Source organism: Cydia strobilella, chromosome 19, assembly GCF_947568885.1.
Source record: "Cydia strobilella chromosome 19, ilCydStro3.1, whole genome shotgun sequence".
NCBI classification, from domain to species: domain Eukaryota; kingdom Metazoa; phylum Arthropoda; class Insecta; order Lepidoptera; family Tortricidae; genus Cydia; species Cydia strobilella.
Window position 1 is genome coordinate 2,627,757 of NC_086059.1, and position 13,068 is coordinate 2,640,824.

At 37.5% G+C, this 13,068-nt stretch overlaps 4 protein-coding genes across 4 annotated transcripts in view; 2 read left to right on the forward strand and 2 right to left on the reverse strand.

Moving 5' to 3' along the window:
- Nucleotides 1-5,352, forward strand: part of LOC134750047 (serine/threonine-protein phosphatase alpha-2 isoform) — a 69,694-nt gene extending 64,342 nt beyond the window's left edge. The window contains exon 8 of the mRNA XM_063685131.1: nucleotides 1-5,352. Coding sequence (XP_063541201.1) covers nucleotides 1-4 — 4 coding nt within the window. The 3' untranslated portion in view covers nucleotides 5-5,352.
- Nucleotides 1-13,068, reverse strand: part of LOC134750032 (putative metabolite transport protein HI_1104) — a 397,448-nt gene that overhangs the window by 276,802 nt on the left and 107,578 nt on the right. The gene's annotated exons all lie outside the window — the stretch shown is intronic.
- The window catches only part of LOC134750045 (uncharacterized), a 27,487-nt gene continuing 16,914 nt past the window's right edge, over nucleotides 2,496-13,068 (forward strand). Inside the window, exon 1 of the mRNA XM_063685130.1 lies at nucleotides 2,496-5,027. Within this exon, the coding sequence (XP_063541200.1) occupies nucleotides 2,496-3,506 (1,011 nt within the window). The 3' untranslated portion in view covers nucleotides 3,507-5,027. The remainder of the gene's footprint in view (nucleotides 5,028-13,068) is intronic.
- LOC134750042 (uncharacterized) overlaps nucleotides 5,506-13,068 on the reverse strand; it is a 21,532-nt gene continuing 13,969 nt past the window's right edge. The window contains exons 6-7 of the mRNA XM_063685128.1: nucleotides 5,827-5,982; nucleotides 5,506-5,562 (exon numbers count right to left, since the gene is read on the reverse strand). Of these exons, the coding sequence (XP_063541198.1) occupies nucleotides 5,506-5,562; nucleotides 5,827-5,982 (213 nt within the window). The remainder of the gene's footprint in view (nucleotides 5,563-5,826; nucleotides 5,983-13,068) is intronic.

The window sequence follows — 13,068 nt, forward strand, 5'->3', positions numbered from 1 at the left end:
CTAACCGGCTGAGCCCGCATGGACCCGCTCCCTCCGTGTACTCTATTGGCATCCTGCGACCCCCGACCTGCGCCACACAACCCGCCAGGGTCTACACTCTACCTAGGCATTCACAAACAAAATCATCTACATACCACCCTGTATATACAGGATGACCGTCACCATATGCCATCCTGTATTATACACGGTGGCTGACACCTTTAAGTTATTTTATTTGTCAATGTCTACTACTTAGCTTCTTAGATATAACCTCGGATGACGATCCGATAGTTTATAAGCGTTAGGCCTAGCCTTAGAGCCTAAGTCTTTTCTAGCGGTGACTGTCTCGGCGTAGTTGAACCTCCTGCTGCGGTGTCAGCATGGTTGCATTTTTATCACCTGTCACTATGCCTGTCACTTTCACACTTATCTTGTTAGAACGTGACAGGCGATAAAAATGCTACCGTGCTAAGCCCGCAGGACTCATTCGTATTTCGAACCTTTAACCGTCAATAGAGTGCACCCTTTATTGTATTTTTTTCATTATGGACTATCCATTCTTTTTTTAAACGTTTTTAAAAATGAAATTTTAGCAATCAAGTCTTATTTTACAGTACTCGTAATCTGTTGCGTTGTTCTTTATTGTGATCGTCTTAAAGTTCATTATTGCTCGCATTGATCAACAATTACTGTCCGGCGTTTGGACATGAGCAATACGAGCTTGCAAATCGTCAGTGTTGCCATCCTTTCCGTATTTATTTGTCTTGTCTGTGGCGATTTGTGTAACGACTCTTTCTTGAAGGCTCTCTTTTCAAAGAGATTTTTTTACAATAAAGTTATACAGGCTGACATGGGACACGTGATCACGTATTGAAAAGGATTCGTTCGTTCGAAAGAAACTTATTTGTTAAGTTTCTGTTGTAAGGGCTAAAATGTTAAAATGATTTGTTCATGTTTAACTAAAGTAAAAACTGGTCACGTCTCAAATGTCACCCTGTATAACATAGCTAAGCCAGTGTCACGCGTAGTGATACATATATTAAAAAAGCAGTAATGTACGGCCCGGGTTTCCTGCTTAATTTTAAATGTGGAAGAATGTCTCGTGAATACAAAATAAAATGTAATTGTCTGTGCGTATGACTGCGTATGTATGTATTTAATATCCAACTGGTAAATGTAAGTTAGTGCGATCAACGTTGACACTGATATTCGTTATTCAACTGACTGAATACGTTATCCCTTTGAACGCCAAAGACGTCAAAAGACGCGCGCGGCTTCAGCCCAATATCAACCTTAATGCATTCAGATAAGGTTCTTTATGATGCGCCGCGCACGATAGGCGTCATATTCAAAGGGACAAAATTAATTTTAATGCTACGATGGTAGCAAACAAGTACAAGGTTCTCCTGATAGAAAGCTGTTACCGTAGCCTATGAACTAGTAGAACGGGGAATGTCACATAACATTATTATTTTGTTTAATTTTTGAACGCAAACCTTTGTTCATTTTTGTCTTTGTAAAATAACAAATGACACAACTATTATCAACGGCTTTTTAAATTGGACATACGTATATGAATAACGTTTTTGAGTATTACAACTATCGAATAATAAAAAGTTCTAAATGTACTTGTGGTCTGAATGAGAGTGTCACGATATAACGCACTGTGGAATGACGCCATACTTGTGGTGAGATGTGAATTCCGCTTTTTGATGATAACTTTTTTATGGTGTTGACAAAGAATCGTAAACTTTGGGCGAGATAGTCGTCAACGAATAGCGTGACGTGTCATTTTGTATGGGATTTTGAGTTTCCGAAACGTTCCGCTTGGCGCGCTGTTCAAAATACGATATAAGAATTGACAACCGCGACCGTACACACGACGAGAACTACAAAATTCACTGCATCGGACAACGGGGAGCAGCAGGTCAAATGAAGGGCACTCGCAACTGAATTGCCAAGCAAGTCTACAACAATCTACAAAGGCCCAGTCTACCACCCTGCTCACCCTGTATACATGAAGAACGATCGAGCTACGAGGCAAACATCGAGTTTTATCAATTTCGGAGGACTACAAGGACTATTTAAAAGGACAACACGGACTCACCGGGACCAGCCGGCCAGCAACGGATTACCAGCACCGCAGCATTGGTTCACCTAGATAAAAAGTGAGACCTGTCCATTTCTTTTCTTCTCTTCAATTATTACTTCGATCTGACTAGAATCGAGAACTTAGTTCTTTGCACTTGCTCTGGGCTGTCAAATTTACTTTCACGCAATTTTGCCACTTCAATCACATTATTCTAGCATCTTAGCTATCCATTTTAGCCATTATCACTTATATAAATTCACTATTTATCGAACATTTCTAGAATTAAACACGCAAAGTTAATTTATACCGTTATAGATCATAGCAAACGCTAAGCGCATACATAGCTAATCTATACGCGTACAAACGATAATTAAGAGATTTCCTATTGTAAAGTTCCAGTTGATAAACATAGGTTGGTTTGTTAATGTCTAAAACTGTAAATCACCCAAATGTTCTTATTTTATTGGTTGTTTTTATTGATTACAATGCCTGCTGTGAAGAAACCCAAAACACAATTAAGTCGAATAGAAGTACAGGGTTAGATAATACAAATACAAAACATAGCGCCAGAACTGAAACCAAAACGGATATATTGCAGAACAATAACGTGCGGACTCTATCTTCGGAAGTACCTACAGTAAAGAAAAGTTCTGAGAATTGTACTGACTCTGATCACAATAGCAATATACCAATTGATAAAGCTCAAGAATCTACCGCGATGAATATGAGTAAAGCAAATGTTGATATGGAAATAAACGATAATAAAAATTTGATTACAATATTTACAATGCTAGAGAATAAATTTGATGGAGCTGAGAAAACACATATAGATAACGGTTTACTGTTAGTGAACAAAATGGACATGTCGAATTCTGATACTGTTCACACTGATCACAACGATCTTATAGATGCTCTTCAAGATAATAGTAATTTAGGAATAAATGCGATAAAATCCTTTATTGCCTCTATGAACAATAATACCGATGAAAATAATGTAAAACATTCTGAAGTTGAGGCGTCTTCGACAGTAACGACGTATTTGAATACGCCTTACAAAACTGAGATTAAACAAATGGAGACAGTCATGACTTCTGACCATAATACAACTGAAATATTGACGTGCATTAAACCAGATCCTGATGTTACTTTAATTGATGATTCAGACAGCGATTCAGAATCAGTATTAATATTAGACACAGACTACGACATTGAAGAAATGATTGATACTAGCCGGTTAAATGAAAGTAACCAGGACGCTAATAGTGAAAATATAGTTATGGTTGAACAAAGCAAACCTAACAAAACAGCACTGAAATATACTTCCATCGAAATTAAAACCAATACGAATGCTGAAATTCATTTGGAAAGTGAAAAAACTTTAATCCAAGATAAAAAAGATGAAGTAAGAATTATAGAACCTTCTGTAGAAAACTAAATCAATTTTAATATTAAATACAAATGAAGAAGACTTACAGTCTGCTAAGGAAACTTGCCCAGTGAAATCAGATGAAGTAATAATTATTGAACCTACGGGCGTAAATTCAGAATCAGTATTAATATTAGACACAGACTACGATATTGAAGAAATGATTGATACTAGCCGGTTAAATGAAAGTAATCAGGACGCTAATAGTGAATGTTCACGCGAAACGGAACGGTGAACACGATTACCGGACGAGTAGAGCGACGTCACGGCCCAAGTGTCAAAAATAGCTCCACATCATCGTATATCTGTCATATACCTACTCATATCTCTACAAGACCGAATAACGAACTTTGCGTGTCATACACATTTTGTATTTTTTATATAATTTTAATTAAATATCTTCAAGTCTAAAACGTGACTTCTTATTGTTTGTCCCATCGTGGACCACTAACCTGTAACCAATAACCAGTACAAATTAAACCGTAAACCGTAACGGACAGTTCAATTGGTACTGGTTAATGGTTAATTGCATTAACGTTTCGGCCAAAACTGTTCCCAAGTACGGAACATTTTCATGTCCAATCACAAGTACGGCGTCGTTCCACAGTGTGACGTCACGAATGCCAGTGTCAATGTTGCCACGCGTCGGTCTGATCTCTTATACTAATCGGATTAGTGTCCCAACACAATGGAGATTATTTAGTTAACTAATGCCGCGGTTACACTCGTCCGTGCGCCGTATGCAATTATATACGATTACGAATGTCTGCGCGACATCGGTTCACATCAAGGACCTTTCTTAAAGTTGTTTCAGACGGGCGTACCGGACCGTGACCTTGGTCCGGTCAGCATATCTCTCGCTCTCACTTATAGCTGCGTCCTTAACGGACGGACCACACGATTGAACTGGCCTCGGGCCAAGGTCGCTGTCCGGTACACCAGTCTGTTACGACTTTTACGTTGAATTTGTTTCTTGGAAGCGATGGGATTTGTGTAAACGCGTCATTATCCGATAGTAACCGAGATCAGTATATAAAAGATCGATGACAGATATGTAATGAATAATGATAATATTGGAAATAATTGATAAAGTATAATAAGTAGTAAGCATAAATAATGTAAACGACGCATAGTTTGTTGAAGGCAGAACAAACCGTCCCCCGTATAGTGGTCGGACTTAGCAACTGATGTAGTGCTTTTAGCAATAAAACTCTTATACAACCTTAAGCTGTATAATTTCGTAATAGCTGATGTATATGTTTTTTTAGATAAAACATTAAGCCTCTTGTGACCAAAAGATGTTATTTACATAATTTGGTATGGTACTTCTAAAAAGTGATGCTTGCATAAGGGCCCTTTCGTTGGTAATGGTCAAATGCAAAAAATACCCATTGTAGACAGTTATTCGAAACATGTCACGATAGCCTTTAAGATTCATTGACGTTTACGATATTAACATTTGAGGCATGATGTGATAATTTTATTTAAAAAAACGTTTGTATTAAGCATCATTTTCTGTGCTGCAAATTAGTTTTATCTCGTTGAAGATATGGTGTTTACAGTACCTATAAGGTTGTAACCCTTTCACCGCCATTTGCCATTTAAGACATCACTCACACACTTTGCCACAGTGAAAGTGCCCATTTCTTGGTAATGTGGCCGAAACTTGACTATTTTAGGCATCCTTGGCGTTGAAAGGGTTAACCTTATCCACCGATTATCAAAGTTGTATAAGACGCGCTACAAGCTACTGAATGTCTTTTATTTTATGCGCTCAATTCAGGGCTACCTGCGATTTATGTATGAACAAGAACTGTATATTAATTTCTTAAATAAAACACTTTCCGAATTATAATGGTTTTATTTTGTGCTTTTCTATTACAATAATTGAGTCGCTCAACATCACCTCGGTACCTAAAGGTAATAGGGTAGACAATGTAGACATTTGCTGAGAGGGTCGAATGGATTTACCAGTTTGAAGGCGACACAATTTAACTCATGACTAGAGCTAGTCATCGTTGATTTTGTCTAGCAGTGTGTAGTAGGAGAAAGAAGTTTTGATTATCTGAAAAAAAAAGGTAAAATACTAAAATTGAAATTTTTATTTTGCAAAGAAGAAATCCTATTTTTAACCGATTACTGGGAATAGACATTTCTATTCCCATCTATGCCTGGCATACACCAACGGGAATACACCAAATACTGCACGTGGTCAATCTAGGGGCAAACAGGATTTCATAGTATTAGAAAATAATTGGCCACTATGGTAACCTCATCTGGTTAAAATGTGGTCTGAGAATAATATCTGTATCCATCGATGCATGCTTACAATAAGAAAAGTACGCAGATCCAGGGGCAGGTACCGGCCGGCGCGCACGATGAGCGGCCGCTTGTTGGCCAGCAGCAAGTGCAGCACCAGCCGCCGCAAGGGCACGCTCATGGCGGGCCACGCGCTCTGGTAAGCGGCGGTTGATACGCGACTCGCCTACACACGAACAGACAGGTTATTATCATTTTCACCACACCAGCTAGTAAAGGCTCTCTTGGTTGTTCAAGATCTGATAAATTGCATTTTATTCGCATGAGGCAAAGTAATCAAATAAATTAAATTTATTGTTTTGTTCGGGGAAGTGGGCCTTGGACTCCGGCCGCGGGCCGCTGGCATATAAAATAAAAGGTTCCTTGTACAGAGCGCCTGCGGTTGTGACTGGTCGTATCCCTATAGCCTAGTATTAAGCTCATTTTTCATTACAAAAACATAGAAGATGGGAAAATATACCTTTGTAAAACTGAAATCCTCTTCAGTCGCATATTTCGTTCATAATTCCACTAAATATTCTGACAGATGAAACTTGAAGCACTTAATTCCATGCTTTACTATTTAACACTAGTGTTCTCGTTAAATTAACCCTTGTTTTTAACTTAGAAATAACCAAAATAAACTTAAAAAAAAAGGTTCAATACAAAATTACGGAGACTGAAAGCTTGACAGGATGTCGAACTGACGTTTAGGTGCTCCTGGTACAATATGACATGCAATAACGTTTTTGATACTACATTCTGATCGTAAAACTTACGTGTAAAATATAGTTAAATCTTAATTTCCGGAAGTTGTTTTAAACATATTTGTTATTAATAAACGTAAAACACGTTGAAGTGAGCGAAGAATTCGGAAATAAACTAAAAATATCATAAAGTAAAATAATATATCAGATTCATACGTAATGGACTTCAGAACGCTCCTTCTTTTATTATTTGTTTGGGCTCCTCAAACTGAACTGCTATCTATGTGTGCGTGAAATGTGGATGTCGTTGTAAATGTCTCTGTCCTTCTGAAACATCGCATGCATGAAAGGGATAGATATCGGGGGAATCGACATTTAGTGATTGTAAACGTTAAGATATAGACCGTAAGGATTAGTAAACACAATTGGACATATGACCTTCTTCTTGAGTCGAGCGCCGTTATGTGCCATGGGGCGAACGACCTCCTTCTCAATTCTGGTATCCTGGTACTTTTTGGATAATGTTTGTCTTAATAAGTCGCCTGTCGCCTGTCGCCTGTCGCCTGTCGTTTGTCGCCTGTCGCCTGTCGCAAGTCGCCTGTCGCTACTAAAAGGTATAAAAGGCCGGAGCGGGCACGGGGGGATTCATTCATTCTTCAACCATCGGACTAGTCGTGACTCTGGCTTTTGGGCGTAATTTTCGTACTGGTAAGCGAAGTTTCTCTGCTACTTTTTCTGTGTTTGTTTTTACTTGGAATTATCTTGGTAAATTGAAACTTAGAATTTGTGTCTGCGTTTGGTTTTACGGGGACAATATCGTCGTAACGCTGAACCTAGACTATTGTGGAGATTCTTTGCTGCTATGTATGGGTTTTATTTTATTGTAAAGTTTTCGATACTGAGTTGTTCCGAGTGCCGCCACGTTATGCAGGGACAATATCGTTGCATAGCAAGGACTTGGAATTGGTCTGTGTTTGGTTTTACGGGGACAATATCGTCGTAACGCTAAACTTGGACTATGGTGGAGATTCTTTACTGATGTGTTGTGTGTAGTGTTGAGTGCCGTGAAGTGAAATTTTCTACACTGTATTGTTCTAAGTGCCGCCACGTTATGCAGGGACAATATCGTTGCATAGCAGGTACTTGGAATTGTGTCTAGGTTTAATTTTGCGAAAAGTAATTTTCGTAATGTTAAGCTTGGATAATGGTGCCTAAGGGAATTTCACTTCTTTATTTAGTTTGTTTGTTTTGTGAGTAATTATACTAGTAAAATTACTCTTAGTTATTTTAGTGTCTTTTTTATGGGGTCTTTTGCTATTTTTGAAGCCAGATCATTGCTTGGACTGACAGTTTGTTCAACTAAACATTCATCACGCCTGGCGGTGTTAAAGGTGATGGGTGGTTAGGAGTCTTTTAGTTCCAGGCTTGAGAGGGCCTGGCATCTCTTCTTTACCAACATAAGAGATGAACTATCTCCCAGGTCTCAAAGCCCAGCTGTTAGATGGAAGTGAGGGCATCACGTGCGTGCCATTCGGAGTAATCTGAGCTCACTAAAGTCGGCAGTAATTGGGATCTGGTCCCCTATTAAATATATTTATATATTTCGGTGCTCTGGCGCATGCTAGTGCTGATTGCGGGGAAGGATTCTGTCGTGATTATTATTATATACTTAGTCTTAGTTGCGGCAGGACTTCTCATGTGGTTGGTGCTGGTGTGTGCAAAGGGTTCCGATCCACTGATAGACACGGAATAGGGCGACTTACCTCCTAATTCTTTGGCTTGCGAGCATAGGAGGGGGAGTCAAATATACGGACCATTAGTTTTGCTAATCTCGGTTTGGTCTACCGAACTTTCCAGCTTCTAGTAGGGATACACTTGTGTATATTCCAAGGCACTAGGTCAATGGTAAGTGCGATCTGTGCTTTGGGTGTACATAGAGTAGGGCCAGAGGGTAGGATTATAAATAGGGTAGAGTCATACACTATTTGTCTGTAGGTATTTGTGTGTAGGGTCTCTTTTATGATTGGTCTAAGACTCTGATATGGTTGATATAAATTCTTCTTTTAAAGACTTAAAAATATGGCTTCATTAACCTAAAATATGTGTATTTAAAAGGTAAAGGATTCTTTTGCCTAAATCTTTCTAACTTTTAATTTATCTGGGGAAAATAAATTAAATTCCTATGAAATATTTATTTTTATCTATTAAATTTCTGGTTTTTGGAGTAAAGACGAGGTACTGAGTTTTGCAATCAGGTTTCTAAGGTATTTCCAAATAAATTCTTAAAATATCAAGCTGGTTTTAGGCATACAGATCGTTCTGGGATAGAAGAATGGTTTGTTTTAGGGACCCCTTGGCAGGCAAGAGCAGTCCAATGGGAATTTGAGTGGAATAATGCTCAACTTGATATTTCAGTCTCATAAAATATAGCAAATAACATTAGTACTTCGTTTATACATCTAAAAGACTAGAAATTTAGTCTATACTTTCAGTTCTGGGTATTGGGAAAAGGGATCAGTATCCCTAGCTTTTGAACCTAAAAAAAAATAAGTAATTTTGATTGATTGATGATACTTGGCGCTTCTTTCATCAGATCATCTAGGAATGCTTAGGTTGCGAAGCGTTGGTCATAGCCCGTCTGGCTACAATGTTAGGATAGGTGACCCGAATGATGTTTTAAAACGGGATAAGGCCTTCTGACCCGCATCGAGCATGCGAAGCAGTACGTGTGAACTCACACATCGTTTAGAAGGTGATAGTATAATTATAACTTTTCCTAAAAAGCTAGGGTGTAAATGGGCTTATCCTGGGAGTGCTGCTTCGTATGTTATCCCGAAGGCTTAATAGGCGTAGCGGGACTTCACCAAAAACATTTTTAAACTCATTTTTCCAATAACATTTTTAACCTCATATTAACCATATATGCTGCAATTACCTAAATAATGTCATATGTAGTAAGCCTTTAACAGCATTTACATTACACGAATAGATTTAACAAAATTGTAATATTGATTTCATCCCTACGCTCGGAATACTATTTTAGAATGCTTCGCTACGCTCAGCTTTCAATTATGGAATCATTTGCTTCGTTCTGGATTCGATGTGCGGCCTCACCGTAAATATGTCAATTTCCTCCCTAGCGACACAATCTACTATTTTTACTACTGTAACTATTAAAATATTCTTTAGTTTCATATTAATATATCTTCAGTACCATAAATATAAAAATTCTTTAATATATAGGTAATAATAGAATAATACCAGAGTCCAAAATTTAGTCGATACTCATTAAAGAATCTAGGGTTCCACGGTACACTTCGAGGGGTTCTAACTACTATCTAGACGATCACATGGCCAAATTTTAGGGGTAGATTCTTAAGAGGTGTTTAGCATAAGAGTAGTTTAATAGTATTAGTTGGGGGGGGTGACATTTTGGTGGAAGCCGTGACGCAGGATTTAATTTACCTGGGTTACTATGGGTTTTCAAAATATAGCTATGCAAAAGTAGCCTTTGGCTACATTTTGTTGGCGTGAAATGGAGTGGGTACATTTAATTTTGGACTCTGTTATTATTGTAGATTTAAATAAGTCTTGAAACATTGTTTATTATTCAATAGTTGTTATTTTTGTCGTGGTTTTGAATAAAAGTCATGAAACAAATATTTTTTATTCAAAAGTTTCCATGTACACATAGAAATAAAATAAAAATAAACTAGTTCTACTATTTTCATTTCTTTTCTAGCCGTAGGGTGGGGATTCCTTTTCATATTCACGAGCTAGTATGTGTGTCGTCATAAAAATCAATTGTAGATTCATTTTCTTGCGTTCTTGATATCTGAAAAACAAAATAGCATAATTAAAACTCATATAGTATAACTTTATCACTTAAAATGGCTATTTTAAGCAAAAGCTTTCACTTATTTCCCGCGCGTCATAGATTCGTTAAGAATTAGCTCCTTCGCAGGTACCAATAATAACAATGAAATAAATAAATAAATATTTCGGAACAGCTTCACATATCAATCTAACCTCAGTGTAAGCAAACGCGGACGGTCTATAGTGTTGGAGGGTCTGCCATCTAGTGGCCTGAATCGGAAACATAATATGCACATTGACAAAGAAAGTGCTACCATCTACCGTTCTCGTACGTTTTCTTTAGTATAGTGGGTGCCGCCACCTTGTGGGTTACATCGGAAGCATAAGCTTCACATTTACATTTCATGCCAAAAATCTGACTGCATATGTGCTGCCCCCTATATAATTGCATTGCCCTCTAGTTCATGCACGCCCCTATACTAGGCGGCGTAGTGCATACCTATATTGATAAAGTACATACATAAATAAATAAATAATATTCAAGACTTGGGAGCACATATTTGTGGTAAAATACACGTAGGTGCATGCCTCTGTCAGGCCACATTTATAGACAGGATCGCTACCGATTGAGCTAGGAGGCCGTTGCCAATAGTCTAGAAATAAGCTTACCTAAGATAACCTAGGCTAAGATAACTACTTGTGTAAGAAGTAGGTATGCTTTAGTTGAAAAATTATGGGGGCGTGTAATTGTCCACTTACACGCAAAAATATTAAAGAAGAGGGGGGCGTATTCTGTAACGCCGACAACGCATTTGCGATCCCTTTGGTTTTGCGGTGCGACGGTTATCACTTACATTCAAGTGGCTCGGCTGTTCTTTGCCTTCTATATTGGGAAAAAGGTAGCTATTCACAATTTATCATTTGAGCTTGGCTCTAAGAGACAATCACATATGTTGTTGGAACTAAGTTCACGTTGATTGGTATATGTAGGCATCATACATTTGCTACTGTAGAATATACGTGTATCTATGGATGTATGAACAAGGATTTGAGTGGGTACGGCTGACAAGCAGTTATCTAACGCACATGTCAGGAAATTTAGTCTAAAATATCAAGTAATAGTACATCATACAATTATTATTAGAAATTTAGTGGGACATACACATATGTATGGACATTTATCTATATACTCTTTAGTACGGAACCCTAAAAGTCTCAATATTTACCAAGAATAGTGTTGAAATGTGTATAGGTTACTGTTATAGTCATTACAATTGTATATTGGGCATCTGTGAGCTGCTATGTTCTCGCTCAAATAATTTCATGAAAATCGATTAATATATGTTACGCACTAAGGCATCTGGACGAACGGTGTGCATACATAAGCATAAGTTGTAGTATATGTATAATCATAGGTTGATTTAGGATTACAGTACTGTTCTGCTGACGGTATTTTTCAATCTTGTTCTGATTACAGTAAAAATAATAATATATAGTTGTTTAAGTTAGCGTTCTAAGTACCTAACATGGAGAAAGAACGGTAGGCTCATTTTTTCTGTAGTATGCAGTGTAGATGGCAGCTATTGTTGCAGCAAAATTCTTGAAATACGGCCTTTGAAGTATCAGTAGTCTTGGTAGGCTGAAATAAAATAGACAAGTGTTAGAAATCTCAGTTAATGAAGAGTAACAATAAGTAGCTTTAGAGTCAGTTTTAGCTCGGCAAAACAACAATATTTTTCTTCAGACATCCATTCGCGGGGGCGCGTCATTACTTTTAAGTCATGTGAAGTGTATTGAAATATGAGGCTACTTCAACAAAACCAGTCTGCATTTAGTCAGGTACGCAATCGCATGTACTCTCCCGGTTTTCGTCAATGTTATGATAATTTAATAAAAATATATACAAATACATCCATGGGAAATTTTAGATTTCATAGGCAGTGCTTAAATTTTTCAAAATCCAAGAAAGTTTGAGAATCTGCCTTACAGGACTCATTTCCAGGGTTAGGTCATAGATAAGCCAGATTAAGTGTATACTAAGTATAGCTAACTCTGTCTAGCATAAGGTATGTTAGGCTAAATAACAGTTTTCATCTCTGCTTTTTCACCGGGAAGTCACCGTTCAGTTTTGAAATATTAATGCCAGATTTGTCATGAGTTTTTTTGTAGCTTATGATAGGTTTCGTATTTATATAATGAGATAAGATACCTTTCATAAGAAGAAGCAGTCAGTAGATGTACATTGAAGTCAGCTGAATAAACAACGCTGTGGCTCAGACAGTCCTCCGAGAAGCACTGAAATTAAAAATGTTAAAAGTTAGTTCAAGTATGCTGTATTTATTAGTCTAATTAAGTGTTTATTATTCATAAGAGATAGGGTCTTCTCAGTTAAGTAAGAAAAGTAAGAATAAACAGTTCAGATTATTAACTTTTGAACAAGGAAAAACTTAAGTTTTTTATTTCTAAGTAGGTTTTGGTCTAAAAATTGCGTTCTAGGTGGCATAGTAGTTAGTTATAGTTGTACTTACTAGGGAATTGTCGAAACATTTGGAAGGACCCATGAAAGCAGCAATGGAAATTTTCTTCGCTCGACTTGAAATACCACGGTCGGCTGGCAACTAGATTGCTTGCTGAAAAATTCGGCATATAATGGTAAATTTATTGCAAAAGAGGAATAGTTATTACCAGTAAAATAAATAAGTAGATAGTTAACATTAAAATGATATTTAGTGACCACTCCGGAAAAATTG